Source organism: Salmo salar, chromosome 04, assembly GCF_965601325.2.
Source record: "Salmo salar chromosome 04, fSalSal1, whole genome shotgun sequence".
In the NCBI taxonomy this organism is placed as follows: Eukaryota; Metazoa; Chordata; class Actinopteri; order Salmoniformes; family Salmonidae; genus Salmo; species Salmo salar.
The window spans coordinates 54,804,111-54,828,263 of record NC_138294.1 but is presented as its reverse complement, the minus strand read 5'-3'; the positions used below and the strand labels follow the sequence as shown (position 1 = coordinate 54,828,263).

The 24,153-nt window shown below is 41.1% G+C and overlaps 2 protein-coding genes across 2 annotated transcripts in view; both read left to right on the top strand.

Annotated features, from left to right (window-relative positions):
- The window catches only part of moes (Moesin), a 32,841-nt gene extending 28,133 nt beyond the window's left edge, over positions 1-4,708 (top strand). The window contains 2 exon segments of the mRNA NM_001173823.1: positions 3,838-4,068; positions 4,264-4,708. Of these exon segments, the coding sequence (NP_001167294.1) occupies positions 3,838-4,068; positions 4,264-4,428 (396 nt within the window). The 3' untranslated portion in view covers positions 4,429-4,708.
- Positions 4,709-19,226: 14,518 nt separating this feature from the next.
- fdx1b (ferredoxin 1b) lies at positions 19,227-22,200 on the top strand. The gene is made up of 4 exons (XM_014197045.3): positions 19,227-19,466; positions 19,829-19,956; positions 20,114-20,243; positions 20,520-22,200. The coding sequence occupies exons 1-4, from the start codon at positions 19,240-19,242 to the stop codon at positions 20,623-20,625; spliced, it is 591 nt and encodes a 196-aa protein (XP_014052520.1). The 5' UTR covers positions 19,227-19,239; the 3' UTR covers positions 20,626-22,200.
- Positions 22,201-24,153: the final 1,953 nt, after the last annotated feature.

The window sequence follows — 24,153 nt, the reverse complement described above, 5'->3', positions numbered from 1 at the left end:
TGGTCTCAGCTACTGCTCTCTTCATTCACTCTGACCTCCCCCACCTTCTCAAGTGGTTTAGTCCCATGTGTCATTAAACTATAGTCAATGTTATAGCAGTTGGGCACTGTTTGTTTTAAGATACCATACTTAGACTCCCTCTGGTGCATGGCAGTGCTCCATAGGAAGGGCCCCTCCTCTCCTCCCTGTGGGAATGGTGACTCATGCTATGGTGTGGGCCTGGCTGTAAGGGGAGGGTTCTCTGTCTTTACGTTAAGGAAATCCTGTTTGCCTGGGAGGATATCTTTCACCCCATTGTGCTATTTTCCCTATTTTAGCATTTGAAAGAATGCAAATCTAAATGGCAGGTCCCAAATGTCCTGTGACTGTGCTGTCTAGAACAAACCCATTTTCATGCGATGGATTTATGAGGTTAGACTGTCACTGATTGGTGCACCTGTCACCCAGGGAATGAATGTATATTTTGGGTCCATTAGGACTGTAGAATCTTATAGACCTCATATTTCTTCTGCCAGGGGGCAACAGCAAGATGGCGCCGACAGAGAGGGTCGCCTCGCTTCTAGTCCTTACGAAACTATGCAGTATTTGGTTTTTAATGTATTATTTCTTACATTGTTAGCCCAGAAAATTGTAAGTGTTATTACATACAGCCGGGAAGAACTATTTGATATCAAAGCGACGTCAACTTACCAACATTACGACCAGGAATATGACTATCCCAAAGCGGATCCTTTGTTCGCACCACCACCCAGGGCATTTGATGTGATCCCAGAGGCTGACCCAAAACAATGTTGCCGCAGAAGAGGTAAACTGAACGGCCTCCTGGTCAGACTTCGGAGGTGTGCACTCCACCCACCGCTTCCGAGTATACTACTCGCCAATGTCCAGTCTCTAGATAACAAGGTGGACGAAATTAGGACACGGGTTGCTTTCCAGAGAGACATCAGGGATTGTAACATACTCTGTTTCACGGAAACATGGCTCTCTCGGGATATACTGTCGAAGTCGGTACAGCCACCGAGATTCTTTATGCGTTGCACTGACAAAAATAAAGATCTCTCTGGGAAGAAGGGTGGGGGTGTATGCTTCATGATTAACGACTCATGGTGTAATCATAACAACATACGGGAACTCAAGTCCTTTTGTTCACCTAACCTAGAATTCCTCACAATCAAATGCCGACCATATTATCTCCCAAGAGAATTCTCGTTGGTTATCGTCACAGCCGTGTATATCCCCCCTCAAGCCGATACCACGACGGCCCTCAAGGAACTTCACTGGACTCTAAACCATATCCTGAGGCTGCATTTATTGTAGCTGGGGATTTTAACAAAGCAAATTTGAGAACAAGGCTCCCTAAATTCTACCAGCATATTGATTCTAGCACTCATGAGGGCAATACACTGGATCAATGCTACCTTAACTTCCGCGGCGCATACAAGGCCCTCCCCCGCCCTCCCTTCAGCAAATCTGACCACAACTCCATTTTTCTCCTCCTGTCCTATAAGCAGAAACTCAAACAGGATGTACCCGTGACAAGAACTATTCAATGCTGGTCTGACCAATTGGAATCCACGCTTCAAGATTTTTTTGATCACACAGACTGGGAAATGTTCCGGGCAGCCTCAGAGAATAATATTGATTTATACACTGATTCGGTGAGTGAGTTTATAAGGAAGTGCATTGGAGATGTTGTACCCACAGTGACTATTAAAACCTACCCTAACCAGAAACCGTGGATAGATGGCGGCATTCGCGCAAAACTGAAAGCGCGAACCACCGCATTTAACCATGGAAAGATGACTGGGAATATGGCTGAATACAAACAGTGTAGTTATTCCCTCCAAAAGGCAATCAAACAAGTGAAATGTCGGTATAGGGACAAAGTGGAGTCGAAATTCAACGGCTCAGACACGAGACGTATGTGGCAGGGTCTACAGGCAGTCACAGACTACAAAAAGAAAACCATCCATGTCACGGACACTGACGTCTTGCTTCTAGACAAACTAAACACCTTCTTTGCCTGCTTTGAGGATAATACAGTGCCACCGATGCGGCCCACTACCAAGGACTGCGGGCTCTCCTTCTCCGTGGCTGACATAAGACATTTAGAAGTGTTAAACCTCGCAAGGCTGCCGGCCCAGACGGCATCCCTAGCCGTGTCCTCAGAGCATGTGCAGACCAGCTGGCTGGTGTGGTTACGGACATATTCAATCTCTCCCTATCCCAGTCTGCTGTCCCCATATGCTTCAAGATGGCCACCATTGTTCCTGTACCAAAGAAGGCAAAGGTAACTGAACTAAATGACTATCACCCTATAGCACTCACTTCTGTCATCATGAAGTGCTTTGAGAGACTAGTCAAGGATCATATCACCTCCACCTTATCTGCCACCCTAGACCCACCTCCATTTGCATAGCGCCCCAATATGTCCACAGACGATGCAATCACCATCACACATAACGCTGCCCTATCCCATCTGGACAAGTGGAATACCTATGTAAGAATGTTGTTCATTGACTACAGCATTCAACACCATAGTACCCTCCAAGCTTATCATTAAGCTTGAGGCACTGGGTCTCAACCTCGCCTTGTGCAATTGGGTCCTGGACTTTCTGACGGGCCGCCCCCAGGTGGTGAAGGTAGTAAGCAACATTTCCACTTTGCTGATCCTCAACACTGGGGCCCCACAAGGGTGCGTGCTCAGCCCCCTCCTGTACTCCCTGTTCACCCATGACTGCGTGGCCATGCACGCCTCTAACTCAATCATCAAGTTTGCAGACAACACATCAGTAGTGGGCTTGATTACCAAGAACGACGAGACAGCCTACAGGGAGGAGGTGAGGGCACTTGGAGTGTGGTGTCAGGAAAACAACCTCTCAACGTCAACAAAACAAAGGAAATGATCGTGGACTTCAGGAAACAGCAGAGCGATCACCCCCCTAACCCCCTATTTGGCTTGCCGCCTGGTACGGCAACTGCACCACTCACAAACGCAAGGCTCTCCAGGGGGTGGTGCGGTCTACACAACGCATCACCAGGGGCAAACTACCTGCCCTCCATAACACCACCGATGTCACAGAAAGGCCAAAAAGATAATCAAGAACAACAACCACCCGAGCCACTGCCTGTTCACCCCGTTACCATCCAGAAGGCGAGGTCAGTACAGGTGCATCAAAGCTGGGACCGAGAGACTGAAAAACAGCTTCTATCTCAAGGCCATTAGACTGTTAAACAGCCATCACTAACACAGAGAGGCTGCTGCCTACATACAGACTGGAAATCATTGGCCACTTTAATGAATGGATCACTAGTCACTTTAATAATGCCACTTTAAAAATGTTTACATATCTTGCATTACTCATCTCATATGTATATACTGTATTTTATACCATCTATTGCATCTTGCCTATGCCGCTTGGTCATCGCTCATCCATACATTTATATGTATATATTCTTATTCCATGCCTTTACTTAGATTTGTGTGTATTAGGTAGTTGTTGTGAAATTGTTAGAATACTGTTAGATATTACTGCACTGTCGGAACTAGAAGCACAAGCATTTCGCTGCAAACCAAGTGTGTTTGACCAATAACATTTGATTTGATTTTAACAGAATCAGACAGGTGAAAGATTGGCTAATACTGTGTTGTGGTGACACAAAATCCTTTATGGATATATTAGTTTATACTGGACTCGGCTAAACCATTAGCTAACACTGTAGTTCACCTGAAGTTCACCCCTATGTTTGTTTGTATCACATAACCTATTGATTGATATTCCTTCTCCTGAATCAGTTCATACCATGAGTCATTAACATTAGTGGCTGCCCCCTTAGGCCTGCATGGTGCAGGAGGACCTGGAGAAGACCAAAGAGGAGCTGAACAGCAAAATCATGGCATCACACATACAGGAGCCAATGCAGGCCGAGAACGAGCATGACGAGAACGACGAGACCAGCGACCAGGCCAGTGCCGAGTTCACGGGCGGCATCTCCTACAAAGACCGCAGTGAGGAGGAGCGTATGACCGAAGCCGAGAAGAACGAGCGCGTGCAGCAACACCTGCTGGTGAGTGACCGACTGTGGCTGCTGTCCACATCAAACACCTCCAGCACTAGAGACACAGCTGTTTATAGGGGTTGCATCACTCTTTATGATATTGTAGAGATTACAAGAATGGGGCCTATAAACATGTCCTGGATGCCTGTGTTGTTGTGTGAGCCGTAGTGAGACTTGGCAGTAATGTTATCTTTCCTCTACCAGGCTTTGAGCTCGGAGTTGGCCATCGCTCGGGATGAGACCAAGAAAACCGCAAATGACATCATCCATGCGGATAATGTGAAAGCGGGACGGGACAAGTACAAGACCCTCCGGCAGATTCGGTCGGGCAACACCAAGCAGCGTATAGACGAGTTTGAGTGTATGTGATGTATCTTGTTTGCAACTACTATAACCCCCACAGCGGTGCCATACTTGGTCCATTCATTCTAGACTGCAGACCTGCCTCACACAAGCTACAGTGCCTTTTACCCAAACAAGACCAGAATACATATCAAAAAGCACAAAAAGTACAGCAAAATGTATATGAATAATAGTGCACAAATCACATTACAAGTAATGTTATTCAGAATGATGAAATAAGTGGATGCATCAGGGACATTTTTTATAGAAGAATGGTTTAAAGTGAATAAAATTTGATTATACATTTTTCCAGCCTTTGAATTTGGGTTATAGATGGAGGGTGTTTTTATTGATTATAATTTAGTTATTTTTAAGTGATTCATCTCTCACACGGTTTTAAACTAAAAATGAACAAAACAACTCAATGCAGGACAGCTGCAATTACGTTATGGTTGGCCACATTTTAGGTGTCATTATTTCAGAGCAGGTTTGTTTGTTTTGAAGTGGACCTATTACTGTAAGCATTTTCCACAAATTAAGAGAAAACATCAAACTGTAATTAGATTTTAGTTTTTTATTATATTCTAATTTTAGGCATTTAAAGAGATTGTTGTCTTTCTAAGAGAAGGACATCTTTGTTTGGAAACTCTCAACAGTATTACTTTTACATAAGATTTTATTAAGTCCATATGAAATAAGCGCTGGAATACCACATTTTCCATTTTCAGAGAGACGCATACCTCTGAATGACTTTATAGACCAAGTGTATCTGCTATGACATATAGCCATGCACACTAGTAGCTACCATGATTAGGAGTTTCTTTTTGTATATCAATCCTTTGCTAAATATTTTATTATATGGCATTTGAAGAAATATGATTCTAAGGCCTGCCTTGAAGGATTTATTTTGTCATTTGGATTTTTCAATAAAACAGGTTATGATGTGCAAAAAGATGGATGTCTTATGAAATGTAAAGTTGTCTGCATGCTTCCCATCCCGAAACAGTTCAAAATAGTTTGTGTATATATTATGACGACATGTTGTGACGTTTTGGTCTTCTGCAATATTTTTGGGGGGGCAGTTCGTGCACACAATTTTAGTTTCTTGAGGTAAACTGAAATTCGGTAACTGAAGTCTATGCGCCTTCATCATTGGTCAACAGTAGGGATTCTTCAATCAAGTGTTTGTTTGCAGTCAGCGTGAGACAACTCGTTTTCATGCAAAACAAAATCACTTGAGAAATACTACAACAAACATTTTAGATGTAAAATTGCGCCACTAAGACCTCCTCGCCACTAAAACCTTAAGATTAATTCAGATTATTTTGAGAAATTGTACACTGGCTACGGCGACTCAAGGGGGACAAAGAGTAGTGTAACGACCCTGGCTTTATAAGAGCGGATATCGACTCTGCCGCTTGAGCGGCACAGTCGATAGCGCGCTGGACTTCGGGCTAGAAGGTCGAGGGTTCGAGACCTGCTCCCTGACAGTTTCATTACATTATAAACCCAGGGTCGTTACACTACTTCCACCTTTCAAAGAGCGCGTCCTCGCGCTAGTTTGCGACTCAACGTCAGATAGGAACGCGCTCACATGTCACGTGCCCATATTGCCGCTACGTTCTAATTTTTCAAGCGAAGGTCTTTTAAAGGGAGTATGCGAGGCACAGACGTTCACTTCGCCTTGGAGCAAACCGAATCTAGTATGCAGATGTCTTAAGTGTCCCGCTAGCCTTTTGTCAATTCAATTATATGCATGACTGGAAGGCACCAGCCAGAATCAAAACAAGGATGTTAAAGTACAAGGCAGTGCTTTGTCTTCAGCAGACATTTGCTGATAGTCTTCATTTCAACTGTCATTAAAAGCAGAAACTACACAGTTTTATGTTTTCCCTTTTCCTTATTTTTTTTTAATGATCTCAGAAACAGGAATTTTGGGCAAATGCCGGATGGGCTGGTCCATCTTTAGCCAAGTGGGAATGTCCAAATATGTGTTTTTGTGCAGATGTATCATTATTTGGCTGATAATTGGGGTCTCGAAGAAAATAAAAACGGTCAAATTTCGAGGTTACTCCAAATGTCGAATTTCAACGTGTTTTTGACACCGTGGGTTGACTCCTGCTCAGTATCATTCCATTTTTTTAGTTGGTCCAGCCATCGAATTTAAAAGGTTATGGGTTAAGGTTTTGGATAGGGTAAAAAAATAAACAAGTGTTAACCTGTGGGATCAAACACGCAACCTTCAGATCCAGTCAAGCCTACTTGATGGTAATAGCGCTCACAGTTGCCCCTAGTGACCGGTTTTGAAGGTATTTCCCGACGTCCTCGGGACATGGATAGACCTCCAATTTCAAAGTCACTCTTGCCTCTGCCTGCACTGAAACATTCTTTGAGTAGCAGCCATAGACTGTAAAAAGCAGGGCATAAATGAGTGCATCTGATGTAGATTAGGGGAGATGGGAGCTATACCGGGATATACGTTACTGTATGGGCGGATTGGCCATCTGGCAAATCCAAGATGGACCATCTTTTTGTTTGGTGGACAGGTCAAATAAAATAAAAAATGGACAAAAAACTAAAAGGTATTTTTTATTATTATATTTGCGTGGTTCTCTCTGTCATAATAATATATGTATTTTGAACATTTGCCTGATCAGATGGGCCGGCTCGGTTTTCCGATTGGCTGAGCTGAGGATGCGCAAAAAATGCACCTTCATAGTCAGATAATGGATCATGAAACACGGAAAGGTGGTGCATTTTCTTGAGGCCGACGCTGCTAAATATGTGACATTTTTTTTCTTCTAAAAGTTCTTAGTTTTTTTTAATTGAATCTTAATTTAACTAGGCAAGTCAGTTAAGAACAAATTGTTATTTACAATGATGGCCTACCAAAAGGCCTCCTGCGGGGATGGGGGCTGGGATAATAAATAAATCAAAATAGGACAAAACACACATCACGACAAGAGAGACACCACAACACTACATAAAGAGAGGTAAGACCACGTATGACCAGTTTGCAGAGGAGTAGAGTGCAGTGATGTGTCCTACAAGGAGCATTGGTGGCAAATCTGATGGCTGAATGGTAAAGAACATCTAGCCCTCGAGAGCACCCTTACCTGGCGATCTATAAATTACATCTCCGTAATCTAACATGGGTTGGATAGTCATTTGAATCAGGGTGAGTTTGGCAGCTGGGGTGAAAGAGGAACGATTAAGATAGAGGAAACCAAGTCTAGATTTAATTTTAGCCTGCAGCTTTGATATATGCTGAGAGAAGGACAGTGTGCCATCTAGCTACACTCCCAAGTACTTGTATGAGGTGACTACCTCAAGCTCTAAACCCTCAGAGGTAGTAATCACACCGGTGGGGAGAGTGGGATTCTTCTTACCAAACCATATGATCTTTGTTTTGGAGGTGTTCAGAACAAGGTTAAGGGCAGAGAAAGCTTGTTGGACACTAAGAAAGCTTTGTTGTAGAGCGTTTAACACAAAATCAGGGGAGGGGCCAGCTGAGTATAAGACTATCATCTGCATATAAATGGATTAGAGAGCTTCCTATTGCCTGAGCTGTGTTGTTGATCGAGTCTTCGGGTACTCCCTTGGTGCAGGCAGTGGCTGAGACAGTAGATGTTCTGACTTTATACACTGCACTCTTTGAGAGAGGTTGTTAGCAAATCAGGCCAAAGACCCCTCAGAGACACCAATACTCGTTAGCCGGCCCACAAGAATGGAATGGTCTACCGTATCAAAAGATTCTGCCCGTCCAAGTGCTGTGACTGTGTCTGTGCTGAGAAATTATGCTAGGTTTAGCAGTGACAGATCAGCGGCTGCTGCAAAAGACCATGCAGTTGAGGTAGGGAAAAAACAGAAAGACACACACACTGACACAGATTAAGCTTGTGTCAGTGTTGATATTTTTTGCTGTATATTGTATGAAATAGTAGGCTAATTAACACGTAGGCCTAATTAGGGAACAGGGGATTTGGGAGAACACATATGACAGACACTTTTATTTTACCTTTATTTAACTAGGCAAGTCAGTTAAGAACAAATTGTTATTTTCAATGACGGCCTAGGAACAGTGGGTTAACTGCCTTGTTCAGGGGCAGAACGACAGATTTCTACCTTGTCAGCTTGGGGATTCAAACCTTTCGGTCACAAGCCCAACGCTCTAACCACTCGGCTACCCTGCCGCCCCAACTTGCAATAGCGTAAAAAGTTGTTAGATATACTTTTATAACACATAAGCCATAAGCCATCTTTTATACATTATATACTGTGCTACTGCTTTTTTATTAAATACAAGCAGTGGCAACCCATCATTCAGGACAGGTGGGGCAGAGCCTGTTTTTTGTTATTTTGGCATTCATACATTTCACATATCAGTTTGCAAACAATGTAAAAAAAATTGAGTTAATAAAGCCGAATACAAACTTGGTTTCTTTTTTGCTTTCTTGAGTAAGGCAGCTCCGAAATGCAGGTGTTTCAGCCTAGTTCAGTGCTTTCTGTGGTGGTGGGGCAGCCAGCGGAAAATACGGAGCATAAGGGTTGGTAATGTTCTCTAGTTGCGCCGTGATTAGGTCAGTGTTCTGTCACTCATGGGGACACTACGTCACCGCAAAATCTACGGGGATAGCAAAAAAATTAAACTCCCTTGGGTGCTGCCATAGATTTACATTAGAAATGCCCATACAAGAAGGCTCAAGGTCATTGGCCACAGATAAAATGACGTCAAATCACGTTATATCTACCGTAGCTTTGCTTGGACTGATCATGTCAACATCATACTTTCAAAATCTTAGCTAGCAAGCTAGACAAGCAGTCATCATTATGAATCAAATTGTCAATCCTTGTCATATGACGAGAAATTATAGATAAAACGTATCAGTGCTCATCGGCCGTTGGACATAAACATTGCACAACAAGTCGGAAATCGCAAATTCAGCAATGAGTGGTTTGGAAGGAATCAGTGGCTAACTGCAAGTGTGGCAAAGCAATCACTAGCCTGCTATTCAGTGGAGTGGGTGTGTGGTCCAAGTCTGAGTTTTCAAGCTTTAAAGGATAAACATTAACATGCAATGCCTTGGGTCAGAAAAGGTTGAATACATTGGGCATGCTGTCAATCCAGCATGACTTCTGCAGCGTTCAAAACAACTGAAAATTCGGAACTGCGAAATCTCAGACTTCAGTTAGTTCAAGACAACTGGGATCTCAGAAAAAAATTAGCTCCAACTGGGAAAAAATACGTTTTGAACGGTCATCCAGCTCAGAATTCCAAGTTGTGAACTTGGGCCTCTTTCTAGATCTCAGACCTGAAGATCACTGATGTCATGATTTGACCTTGTTTTTTCATAGTTCCCAGTTTTCTTGAAAGCACCATAAATCTTGAGAATGCCAGACTTTGAAGACAAAGTTTGCCCACGAAGGACCGCCGCACCAACTTCCTAGTCAAGTGAGCACAGCACAAGGTGAGACCAAAAAGGTATTGTATTCTGCTGCATAAATGATGTAATATGCCAGGGAGATATGTATTCTGTAGCTAAGAAAGTAATACTAAGTATGTTGTGTAGTAAGCTGTTAGTAGCCCATGTGCCTCACCCTAATCATTTGATCCCTTTCCCCCTCTTAACTTAGCCTACTGGTCTGACTTGGTGGTGCACATGTAGTCTATAGCCTGTTTCAGAGAAATGTAATCATTGAGAGCTTTTATTGTCTGCTTACATGACCCCTTTATTTATCCTACGGTTCTGACTTGATGTAGATGGAGAATACTGTAAGAATGGCCCATGTTCAGAATTCTTTCGCTGTACATTTCAAAAGTGCTACACAAATAGTTATATTTCCTACGTCTGTCCTAGCTCGCTCATTAATGTCTTAATTGAAATTACGGATAGCCTCTTATCCGCTCATCATTCCCATATGCCATGGAAGTACAGTGCATTCGGAAAGTATTCAGACTCCTTGATTTTTCCACATTTTGTTATGTTACAGCCTTATTCTAAAATGTATTAAATCGTTTTTTTCTCATCAATCTACACACAATACTCCATAATGACAAAGCAAAATCAGCTTTTTAGGAATTTTAGCAAATGTAATAAAAATAAAACACTGAAATATCACATTTACATAAGTATCAGACCCTTTATTCAGTACTTTGTTGAAGCACCTTTGGCAGCAATTACAGCCTCGAGTCTTCTTGGGTATGAAGCTTGGCACACCTGTATTTGGGGAGTTTCTCCCATTCTTCTCTGCAGATCCTCTCAAGCTTTGTCAGGTTGGATGGGGAGAGTCGCTGCACAGCTATTTTCAGGTCTCTCCAGAGATGTTCGATTGGGTTCAAGTCTGGGCTCTGGCTGGGCCACTCAAGTATATTCAGAGACTTGTCCCAAAGCCTCTCCTGCGTTGTCTTGGCTATGTGCTTAGGGTCGGTGTCCTGTTGGAAGGTGAACCTTCGCCCCAGTCCGAGGTCCTGAGCACTCTGGAGCAGGTTTTCATCAAGGATCTCTCTGTACTTTGCTCCATTCATCTTTCCCTCGATCCTGTCTAGTCTCCCAGTCCCTGCCACTGAGAAACATTCCCACAGCATGATGCTGCCTCCATGCTTCACCGTAGGGATGGTGCCAGGTTTCCTCCAGACGCTTGGCATTCAGGCCAACGAGTTCAATCTTGGTTTTATCAGACAAGAGAATGTTGTTTCTCATGGTCTGAGAGTCCTTTAGGTGCCTTTTGGCAATCTCCAAGCGGACTGTCATGTGCCTTTTACTGAGGAGTGGCTTCTGTTTGGCCACTCTAGCATAAGGCCTGATAGGTGGAGTGCTGCAGAGATGGGTGTCCTTCTGGAAGGCTCTCCGATCTCCTCAGAAGAACTCCGGAGCTCTGTCAGAGTGACCATCGGGTTCCTGGTCACCTCCCTGACTAAGGCCCTTCTCCTCCGATTCCTCAGTTTGGCTGGCGGCCAGTTCTAGGAAGAGTCTTGGTGGTTCCAAACTTCTTCCATTTAAGAATGATGGAGGCCACTGTGTTCTTGCGGACCTTCAATGTTGCAGACATTGTTTTTGGTACCCTTCCCCTAATCACAATCCTGTCTCGGAGCTCTACGAACAATTCCTTCGACCTCATGACTTGGTTTTTGCTCTGACATGCACTGATAACTGTGGGACCTTATATAAACAGGTGTGTGCCTATCCAAATCATGTCCAATCAATTGAACTTACCACAGGTGAACTGCAATTAAGTTGTAGAAACACCTCAAGGATGATCAATGGGAACAGTACGCATCTGATCTCAATTTCGAGTCTCATAGCAAAGGGTCTGAATACTTACGTAAATAAGGCATTTCTGTTTTGTATTTTTAATAAATGTGTAAACATTTCTAAAAACCTGTTTTCGCTTTGTCATTATGGGGTATCGTGTGGAGATTCATGATGGAAAACAATTATTTGAACAATTTTAGAATAAGACTGTAACGTAACAAATGTGGAAAAAGTCAAGGGGTCTGAATAATTTCCAAATGCACTGTAAGTGGGCGGTGATTTTGATGTATTTTTATTTATTAGGATCCCCATTAGCTGACGCCAATGGCGATAGCTCGTCTTACTGGGGTCCGACACATAAAAATACATTACAGACAAAATACTTTACAATTTACATACTTTTAAGAACATTAACATGTAGTGTGTGTGTGCATCTATCAGTTACACATTCAGTACATACACACGACAAGTAATCATCTATTAGTAATTTATTCAGTGATGTTCTGCTTTCTTCTATGTGTTCATTCATTCACTACTAGGATGGGTAATACTTTATACTAGGAAGAGTAATGCTTTATACTAGGAAGGGTAATGCTTTATATTAGGATGGGTAATACTTTATACTAGGTTGGGTAATACTTTATACTTGGTTGGGTAATACTTTATACTAGGATGGGTAATACTTTATTCTCGGATGGGTAGTACTTTATACTACGAGGGGTAATACTTTATACTAGGATGGGTAATACTTTATACTAGGATGGTTAATACTTTATACTAGGATGGGTAATACTTTATTCTCGGATGGGTAATACTTTATACTAGGATGGGTAGTACTTTATACTACGATGGGTAATACTTTATACTAGGATGGGTAATACTTTATTTTAAGGCTACGTTATAACCATTCATAAGGCATTTATAAATTGTGTGTTCATCATTTATTAATTATTACTCCCACATTAATAAACCATTTACTAATGATTAGTAAAGTATTTTTGCAGTCCCTAGTCTAAAGTGAGTGCTTTTTATATTTTATAAATGTTTTGATTGACCAGTTTAAGTTCTCACAAAAAGATGGGCATGCCATTGGTAGCCAAATCCTGCAGTACCTGGTAAAAGAATAAGCACACAACACATGATGTTTAAGGAAAATACACAGTGAGTATACAAAACATTAAGGACACCTGCTCATTTCATGACAGACTGACCAGGTGAGTCCAGGTGAAAGCTATGATCCCTTATTGATGATTTTTAAGCCTTGAGACAACTGAGAAATGGATTGTGCATGTGCATCATTCAGAGGGTGAATGGACAAGACAAAATATTTAAGTGCCTTTCAACTGGGTATGGTAGTAGGTGCCACCGGTTTGTGTCAAGAACGGCAACGTTGCTGGGTTTTTTACGCTCAACAGTTTCCCGTGTGTATCAAGAACAGTCCACCACCAAATGGACATCTGGCCAACTTGACACAACTGGAGAGATGGAGTGAAAACGGGCCAGCATCCCTGTGGAACGCTTTCGACACCTTGTGGTCCCTGGTCTTCTGGCACCAGTTCTGTGGGAAAATATGTTAGACTTAGCAGAGACAGCTCAGAGATGAGTGCAGTGGGGGTACACTCTTAGAAAAAAAGGTGCTATCTAGAACCTAAACAGGTTATTTGGCTGTCCCCATAGGAGAACCCTTTGAAGAACCATTTTTGGTTCCAGGTAGAACCCTTTTGGGTTCTATGTAGAACCTTTCCATGGAGAGTTCTATCTGGAACCAAAAAACGAGTTCTCCTATGGGGACAGCTGAAGAACCTTTTTGAAACCCTTTTTTTCTAAGAGTGTAGGAAAAAACATAGACACAGATGTACTGCCAGTTCCTTAAAATGTTGGCTCTATATGTAATAGCAATGAACACTTAGGAGTGACAGACAGAGTGAGACAGAAAGCATGACACAGTGTCAAAGAGTGACAACAGAAGAGCACAAGGAGAAGCACAGACAGATAGAGACAGAGTGACTGCAGAGAAGATGCAGAGACAATCTACACTACAGGGAGGCAACAGAGGCACCGTTATAGTTGTATCTCCAGCTGTGTTTTTACCTGTTGTATTTGTCTTAAACCAGGAGCTGGTCAAAAATAAGTGGTTAAAAAAGGAGGAGGACTATGTTTCACCGGTCCCTGGTACAGTAAAAGTTGATAAACGCTGTACTATAGTGTACTGCCTATGTTATGTGTCAGTAGCATTACTGCCTGTGTGTTTAAGTAGCGTGGAGTTGGGGTTTTGGTTGAATCAATGGCAATGTGAAACCAATACAATGTAACATATTATCAAACTCTGATTTGAATTATAGCTCAGAACTATGATTGAAAATGTCCTTAGAAATGTCTGGACCGATTTCTGGTCCCAGTCCGTCCCTGTCTGCTTTCATTTTGGCCTGCATGTAAGAAAGCCCTTGAAATAAACTGAACAAAAATATAAACGCAATGCAACAATTTCAAAGATTTTACTGAGTTACAGTTGATATGAGGAAATCTGTCAATCTGTCAATTAATTAGGCCTTAATCTATGGATTTCACATGACTGGGAATACAGATGTGTATCTGATGGTCACAGATACCTTAAAAAAAATTACCTCACAATGGGCCTCAGGATCTCATTGTGGTATTTTTGTGCATTAAAATTGCCATCGATAAAATGCAATTGTGTTCGTTGTCCGTAGCTTATGCCTGCCCATACCATAACCCCACCGCCACCATGGGGCACTCTGTTCACAACTTTGACATCAGCAAACTGCTCGTCCACACAACGCCATACACGTGGTCTGCAGTTGTGAGGCTGGTTGGATGTACTGCCAAATTCTCTAAAACTAAATTAGAGACAGCATATGGTAGAGAAATTAAATTATCTGGCAACAGCTCTGGTGGACATTCCTGCAGTCAGCATACCAATTTGCACGCTCCCTCAAAATTTGAGACATCTGTGGCATTGTTTTGTGTGACAAAACACACGTTTAAGCGTGGTCTTTTATTGTCCCCAGCACATGGATTATCTTGGCAAAGGAGAAATGTTCACTAACAAGGACGTAAACAAATTTGTGCACAACATTTGAGAGAAATAAGCTTTTTGTGCTTATGGAACATTTATGACAATTTTGATTTCAGCTCATGAAACATGGGGCCAACACTTTACATGTTCAATTTATATTTTTGTTCAGTGTAGATGCAATATACTTCAAGGAATGCAATATCCTGTAGGGACACTAGAGGTCCTTGGTTGACCAAGAATTGTATTCAAAACTTCAGAAAGTGTTTAATTCTCAGCACACTGTAGAATCTCAGAAAAGTCTTCTCTTGTTTGCATGTAGGCTACCAGAATATGTTAAACCCCTAAATCAAATCCTGTTTTAACACTTGGACAGATGACTTGTTGACTTACGGTTCAGCTCAATATAATGAGTTGTATTAATTAAGAACGACTTCCTTTTCTTCCAGCAGTGGCCAAATACATCATGCATCTAAAGTATTCTCACATCAAACCAAATAGGGCAACATATATTTAGGACACTATTTTCTGCAGCATAAAGAAATCTCTCCAGGCAAAATCTTTACGAAATATAAAATTGGTAACACTTTATATGAAGGGGGAATACAGTACATAACACCTTTATGATACCAGTCATACCACTTTTATGAGTGTTGCAGTATCATTCATAACAACCTTCACAACCCATTTATTCAACATCATTCATTTTTTTTATTTTTAAGTTCCCTTGAATTAAATTGTATTCATCCTTTGTACCCAACCTCCTGATACACTATTAACTCATCAGGCTGGGAGAAGCACAGGGTAGGCCTTATAGCATAACCCTTGTCGTAGTGTAGGTGTTAAATGCCTTGCTCAAGGCCACAAGAGTGGTATGGAATGGCACCAGCCCTGGGTGTAGCTCTTTTACATACATAAGCTAGCTGGGCTTGATTGAGCTTGCTTGGCACAATGGATCAATTGATAAGTCCCAAAAGTGCAAACCCCACCCGCCCATCTGGCAATCCAGGCAGGCTCAAGCGAACGCTAAAAGTATTTGAAAAATGTCAAGTACTATTTGAACCCAGGTCTGGGTGGCAACAGAGCAATTATTTGCCATTGTAGTGTAGTAGTATACAACCTTAGCTGAGACCTGAAGACATACACTAGCTCCACAAACGAACGCCTGGCCCCTAGCTCAGCCGGCTAACACAGTCTTGTGGTATGCAGAAGAACTGAGCTTGAACCCACCTAGTCAGTAACCTAGCAACCATCTACTGTACCACCATTACCCAGGTTTTTTGTTGTTGTACTATAATGAAAAGGGACTTTTATTTTAAAGACCGCTTATGAATTATGTTGAATAAATGTGTTATGAATGTTGCATGAATGACACTGCAACATTCATAAAGGTACAGTATCATGACCGGTTTTCTAAAAATGTTATGAATAACTTATGGATACCCTACATATAAAGTGTTATCATCAAAGCAACATAACAACACAAACTATGTACGTTTACTACTTCTTCAATGGATGATAAACATCAGTATGTTGGGGGGGAAATGAAATATGACACATAGAGAATGTTGATTCAATCATGCATCTTTACCTGGTAGGATGAGAGTAGTTGATCCAGTGTTACAGACACTGGTATATAGGTGCATAAGATGTGTGCATTAGATCTGCACCCAGGAAGATACTCTCCTGTAGTTATTTTTTGTTTTGCAGTGAGTTGAATGGAAAAACATAACTGGAGATCATTGTTCAACAAGCTGAAACACAGGGCTGTGTTATCTGATGTCTGTCTTTGAAGGTTATTGCATTCAATGTCCTGCATCGCAGCCTGTTGTAGTTACCCCCACAAATGTCATTGTGCATATATGGTAGCATGTGCATATTTCCACACGTCATTGGGCATCACATAGACACAGCTGTAATTTGTACGTAAATTATGTTTTGCTTATGCTGCCTCGTGTTGTTAACCTTTAGCAAATCTTTCTGTAATGAGTCTCCTATTTATGAGAGGGGAGAGGTGAAAACATAAACATACTTCTATTAAAAGTCCATGCTATGCCAATTTATTAAAATCACCGCCTACAGTTGATGTCCCGCAAAGTCAAAATATAAAGACTGTACTCAACTATAATTACCTAATGAAGGGTAAAATCAATGTTTTGTTAGGATGTTGTTATCATTGAGCAAGTTTGTCAGGGAGAGAACTCCAGAGACCTTGGTCATGAAGGACAGGGTTGCATGGTAACAAGGACACCAGTTGCCATCAAGGATTTATAGACAGTACCAGTCAAAAGTTAGGACACATCTACTCATTCAAGTGTTTTTCTTTATTTGGACTATTTTCTACATTGTAGAATAATAGTGAAGACGTCACAACTATGAAATAACACATATGGAATCATGTAGTAACCAAAAAAGTGTTAAACAAATCAAAATATATTATTTTAAGTAGCCACCCTTTGCCTTGATGACAGCTTTGCACACTCTTGACATTCTCTCAACCAGCTTCATGAGGTAGTCACCTGGAATGCATTTCAATTAACAGGTGTGCCTTGTTCAAAGTTAATTTGTGGAATTTCTTTCCTTTTTAATGTTTTTGAGCCAATCAGTTGTGTTGTGACAAGGTAGGGGTGATATACAGAAGATAACCATATTTGGTAAAAGACCAAGTCCATATTAAGGCAAGAACAGCTCAAATAAACAAAGAGAAACGGCAGTCCATCATTACTTTAAGATATGAAGGTCAGTCAATCCGGAACATTTCAAGAACTTTCAAAGTTTCTTCAAGTGCATTCGCAAAAACCATCAAGAGCTATGATGAAACTGGCTCTCATGAGGACCACCACAGGAAAAGAAGACCCAGAGTTACCTCTACCGCAGAGGATAAGTTCATTAGAGTTACTAGCCTCAGAAATTGCAGCCCAAATAAATGCTTAGAGTTCAAGTAACAGACACATCACAACATCAACTGTTCAGAGGAGACTGCATGAATCAGGCCTTCATGGTCTATTGCTGCAAAGAAACCACTACTAAAGGACACCAATAATAAGAAGAAACTTGCTTGGGCCAAGAAACATGAGCAATGGACACAGACCGGTGGAAATCTGTTCTTTGGTCTGTAGAGTCCAAATTTGAGATTTTTGGTTCCACCGCAGTGTCTTTGTAGGCGAACGGAGGATCTCCGCATGTGTGGTTCCCACCGTGAAGCATGGAGGAGGAGGTGTGATGGTGTGGGGGTGCTTTGCTGGTGACACTGTCTGTGATTTATTTAGAACTCAAGGCACACTCAACCAGCATGGCTACCATAGCATTCTGCAGCGATACACCATCCCACCTGGTTTGCGCATAGTGGGACTATCATTTGTTTTTCAACAGGACAATGACCCAAAACACACCTCCAGGCTTTGTAAGGGCTATTTAACCAAGAAGGAGAGTGATGGAGTGCTGCATCAGATGACCTGGCCTCCACAATCACCCAACCTCAACTCAGTTGAGATGGTTTGGGATGAGTTAGACTGCAGAGTGAAGGAAAAGCAGCCAACAAGTGCTCAGCATATGTGGGAACTCCTTCAAGACTGTTGGAAAAGCATTCCTCATGAAGCTGGTTGAGAGAATGCCAAGAGTGTGCAAAGCTGTCATCAAGGCAAAGGGTGGCTACTTTGAAGAATCTCAAAAATAAATATATTTTGATTTGTTTAACACTAGTGTTGGTTAATAAATGATTCCATTTGTGTTATTTCATAGTTTTGATGTCTTCAATATTATTCTATTGTAGAAAATAGTACGAATAAAGAAAAACCCTTGAATGAGTAGGTGTGTCCGAACTTTTGACTGGTACTGTAAGTATTCAGACCCTTTACTCAGTACTTTGTAGCACCTTTGACAGCGATTACAGCCTCGAGTCTTCTTGGGTATGACACTACAAACTTGGCACACCTGAATGTTTGGAGTTCCTCCCATTATTCTCTTAACAAACATTAAGAGCTAACCCTGACCATTGTACAACCTAATGTGCACATAATGTACTTATATATACATTCCTAGAGGATGATATGTGGGCCAGTTTTCTGTGAGCTCCTGTAAAAATGTGTTACATTCTAAAACTTAAAGCAGGTTTACAACGCCCACAAATCATCATACAGACAGTAGATGAGACAGATGTTCAACATCTTGTAGGTAATAAAGTCTTATAGGTTATCCATATAGTCACATAACAGGTGGCTGCTCCAAATGCAATTAAATGAGGTCTATGTCTAAGTTTTCTGGACAGAGATCGCATTCTTTTTTCAATGAAAAACAACAGCATATTTTTATGAGGAACAAATAGCTCTCATCAGAAGTCAAAATGTGCTAATTGTGTGTAAACAGTGTAGGAAGCCATTGAGGATGCATACTTGAAGATCTACGATGCCTTACAGTTTGAACTTAGGGTTGATGAGATGTATAATTCTTATAGATGTTAGTTAAACCATTCTCTGTCACCTGCAGAGCTGACGTTAGGTTATCTATGCTAGGCCTTGGCCCTTCTTGTGGGCTGAGTTCTACTCAAGGCTGATGGTATTCACCAGAGGCCCCCTTACCACTCAGTCCACAATCGACACGCCACAGGCCAACATGGCAAGGTGTTTGCATCTCGGCTCCTTCCTTTTCACTAAGATGGTCAATACACCCCGTATCTCAATGGGAGTCAAAACTTGCCTCATTAAAACCTGGACCCCACACAGCCAAGGCAAAGCAATCAGCATCCACTCGGCCATACACTCCGACTCTGAAAATAACAGGTAGGTAATTTGAAATAGCTTTTAGGACCATAACATTATCTGCTAAAGTTAGTTTATAGGTCTCTTTAAACCATATATTTTATAATCTGGTGTACATTTTAATTATGTATTCATACTGTTCTTTCTCTGTTCTTACCCAGAGCCATATTATAGTGAGTACCTCTACAATGGGTGATAATATAAAAACTGCTGATAAATGTTAATTCAGTTGGCTGAAGATGAAAATCTTTTAATAGGCTTTGATACAATACATCCAGAAAGACCGCTAAATGTTCAACCTTTTCAAACATATTGATTAAGATAAATAATATGTACTCTTTATCTGGAAAGTCATGGTTTATAACAAGCTCTGGTTTTGACAGCTTGTCGGAGGAAAAAGTCATAATACACTTTATTAACCAAGATGGCATCAAAACCACCACTGCTGTTACTGAAGGACAGACCCTGTTGGATGTTGTCGTAAACAAAAACTTGGACATAAGTGGTTTTGGTATGTAAACAGGAAAAATAGACAAGTAAAATATGAATATCTTTAGCAAATATGTATCACTGTATGTTGCATTTACAGTATAAAAGCCATCTACTATCCAGGTGTCTTTAAGGATTTTCACATATGTCCCTTTATTGTCTCGTCTGTTGTTCTTCAGGTGCATGTGAGGGGACATTAGCATGCTCCACCTGTCATCTCATTTTTGACAAGGCATTTTATGAGAAGATGGAACCAATGGTGGATGAGGAGATGGATATGCTAGATCTAGCTTACGGGCTTACCAAGACGTGAGTTTCATTTTGAAAAGATAAGGTGTCCTTCGCTCCCCTTCGCTTGTGGAAATGTTATGATTTACATACGCAATCACAGCTCAATCAAAACAGGCACACACAATAAATGTTGATTTAATCCGGTCAAAACAGAAACAAGTGGAACGGCCTCACTGCTGAACTGACATAGACACAACAAAGTGCAGGAAATTCTGTAATTCAGTAAAACAAATCTGGAGTAGTTAATATAAATGCTCTGAAATCATCTGCCTCTAATCTGCTTATGATTGACAGGTCCCGTCTTGGTTGCCAGGTGACAGTGCAGAAGTGGATGGATGGTATGACTGTCCAAGTGCCCCAAGACGTGAGGGATGCTGTGGGATCTAAAGGCAGCCAGTGATCCTTCATGCAACCTGCTACACCTCTCACCTACTGTACCAAGTCTAATCATCATCATCATAATCTTTATCAAACATCTCCAGAAACACATCACTCAGGACCACTCTGACATGTATTTACCCTTTGCCCTACCTATCAACTAGCTTCTGTTGGAGAATCGGTTGTAGCAACTACATATTACCGGTACATAGCATACAAAATGGCCTAAAGTGGCATGCATTAAGAAGGCATTCCTGTAATTATAAATAGTAAGTTATTAAATGTTACAAACATTGCCTGTAGCTCTATGACATGTCACCTAGCATGCTGGCTTTATGAAAGGAAACCATTGGAAATATGGAAGCACATTAAAGTGGACCATCTTTATTCAGCAGTTCTCTGCAAAGTGCCTTCAGAAAGTATTCACACTCCTTGACTTTTTCCTAAATGTGTTGTGTTACAGCCTGAATTTAAAATTGATTCAATTGAGATGTTTTGTCACTGGCCTACACCCAATAACCCAGAATGTCAAAGTGGCATTATGTTCTTTTAAAAAAAAATGTATTTGTACAAATTAATACATTTTTTTTAAAGTGAAATGAGTCAATAAGTATTTCAAATCCTTTGTTATGGCAAGCCTAAATAAGTTCAGGAGTAAATGTTTGCTTACCAAGTCACATAATAAGTAGCATGGATTCACTCTGTGTTCAATAATAGTGTTTAACATGATTTTTTAATCACTACCTCATCTTTGTACCCCACACATACTGTATCTGTAAGGTCCCTCAGTCGAGCAGTGAATGTCAAACACAGATTCAACCCAAAAAAACAGGGTGGTTTTTGAATCCCTCGCAAAGAAGGGCACCTATAGGTAGATGGGTAAAAATGTAAAAAGCAAACATTGAATATCCCTTTGAGTATGGTGAAGTTATTAATTACACTGGTGTATCAATACACCCGGTTGCTACAAAGATACACGCGTCATTCCTAACTCAGTTGCCGGAGAGGAAGGAAACTGCTCAGGGATTTCACCAGGGGGTAAATTGTGACTTTAAAACAATTACAGAGTTTAATGGCTGTGATAGGAGAAAACTGAGGATGGATGAACAACATTCTCGTTACTCAACAAAACTAACCTAATTGACAAAGAGAAAGGAAGTAAGCTTGTACAGAATAAAAATAATCCAAAATATGCATTCTGTTTGCGACAAGTTCTAAAGTAATACTGTAAAAAAATGTGGCAAAGCAATTAAGTAAATGCGATATTTCTGTATTTCATCTTCAATAAATGTTAAAAAATTAAAACATGCTTTGAATTTGTCATTATGGTGTATTGTGTGTAGATGGGTGAGAATTATTATTATTTTTAATTCCTTTTTTAATTCAGGCTGTAACACAACAAAATCTGGACTAAGTCAAGGGGTATGAATACTTTCTGAAGGCACTTTCTAAACCAAATAAAATTCCCTTTAAATAAGTAAAACAAATGTGTTTTCATCCAACTACATTGTGAAACTTCTATGCATAAAAACAGACAGTGATTAAAGTGGTGCAGTATACATGCGTTATAAATAAAGGTTAAAATCCAGGCATGTCACATGATTGCACAAAACACAGGGTCCTAGTTATTACTGTATGTGTTTAAGACTGTTATACAGTGCATTCGGAAAGTACTTAGACTCCTTGACTTTTTCCACATTTTGTGACGTTACAGCTCTAAAATTGATTAAATCATTTTTCCCCCCCTCAATCTTCACACAATACCCCATAATGACTAAGCAAAAACATGTTTTTTGAATTCTTTGCAAATGCATAACAGATAAAAAAAACTGAAATATCATATTCACATAAGTACTCAGACGCTTTACTCAGTACTTTGTTGAAGCACCTTTGGCAGCGATTACAGCTTTGAGTCTTCAGGGAAATGACGCTACAAGCTTGGCACCACTGTATTTGGGGAGTTTCTCCCATTCTTCTCTGCAGATCCTCTCAAGCTCTGGCAGGTTGGATGGGGAGTGTCGCTGTACAGCTGTTTTCAGGTCTCTCCAGAGATGTTCGATCGGGTTCAAGTCCGGGCCCTGGCTGGGCCACTCAAGGACATTCAGAGGCTTCTCCCTAAGCCACTCTTGTGTTGTCTTGGCTGTGTGCTTAGGGTCTTTGTCAACGATCCTGACTAGTCTCCCAGTCCCTGCCGCTAAAAAACATCCCCACAGCCTGATGCTGCCACAACCATGTTTCACCGTAGGGATGGTGCCAGGTTTCCTCCAGACTTAACACAAAAAATTCAATCTTGGTTTCATCAGACCAAAGAATCTTGTTTCTCATGGTCAGAGTCCTTTAGGTGCCTTTTGGCAAACTCCAAGTGGGTTTTCAATGTGCCTTTTATTGAGGAGTGGCTTCTGTCTGGCCACTCTACCATAAAGGCCTGATTGGTGGAGTGCTGCAGAGATGGTTGTCCTTCTGGAAGGTTCTCCCATCTCCACAGAGGAACTCTGGAGCTCTGTCAGAGTGACCATCGGGTTCTTGGTCACCTCGCTGACCAAGGCCCTTCTCCCCCGATTGCTCAGTTTGGCTGGGCGGCCAGCTCTAGGAAGAGTCTTGGTAGTTCCAAACTTATTCCATTTAAGAATGATGGAAGCCACTGTGTTCTTGGAGACTTTCAATACTGAAGACATTTCTTGGTACCGACCCCCAGATCTGTGCCTAGACACAATCCTGTTTCGGAGCCCCACGAACAATTCCTTCGACCTCATGTCTTGGTTTTGCTCTGACATGCACGGTCAACTGTTGCACCTTATATAGACAGATGTCTGCCTTTCCAAATCATGTCCAATCAATTGAATTTACCACAACCAAGTTGTAGAAACAGCTCAAGGATAATTAATGGAAACAGGATGCACCTGAGCTCAATTTCGAGTCGCATAGCAAAGGGTCTGAATACTTATGTAAATAAGGTGCTTCTGTTTTTATTTTTAATACATCTGCAAAAATGTCTAAAAAGCTATTTTTGCTTTGTCATTATGGGTTATTTTGTGTAGATTGATGAGAAAAAATACTAATTTAATCAATTTTAGAATAAGGCTGTAACATAACAATACGTGGAAAAGTCAAATGTTCTGAATACTTTCCGAAAGCACTGTATCAATGCATATATATATATATATATATATATATATATATATATATATATATATATATATATATACTGCTCAAAAAAATAAAGGGAACACTTAAACAACACATCCTAGATTTGAATGAAAGAAATAATCTTATTAAATACTTTTTTCTTTACATTGTTGAATGTGCTGAGAACAAAATCACACCAAAATAATCAATGGAAATCCAATTTATCAACCCATGGAGGTCTGGATTTGGAGTCACACTCAAAATTAAAGTGTAAAACCACACTAAAGGCTGATCCAACTTTGATGTAATGTCCTTAAAACAAGTCAAAATGAGGCTCAGTAGTGTGTGTGGCCTCCACGTGCCTGTATGACCTCCCTACAACGCCTGGGCATGCTCCTGATGAGGTGGTGGATGGTCTCCTGAG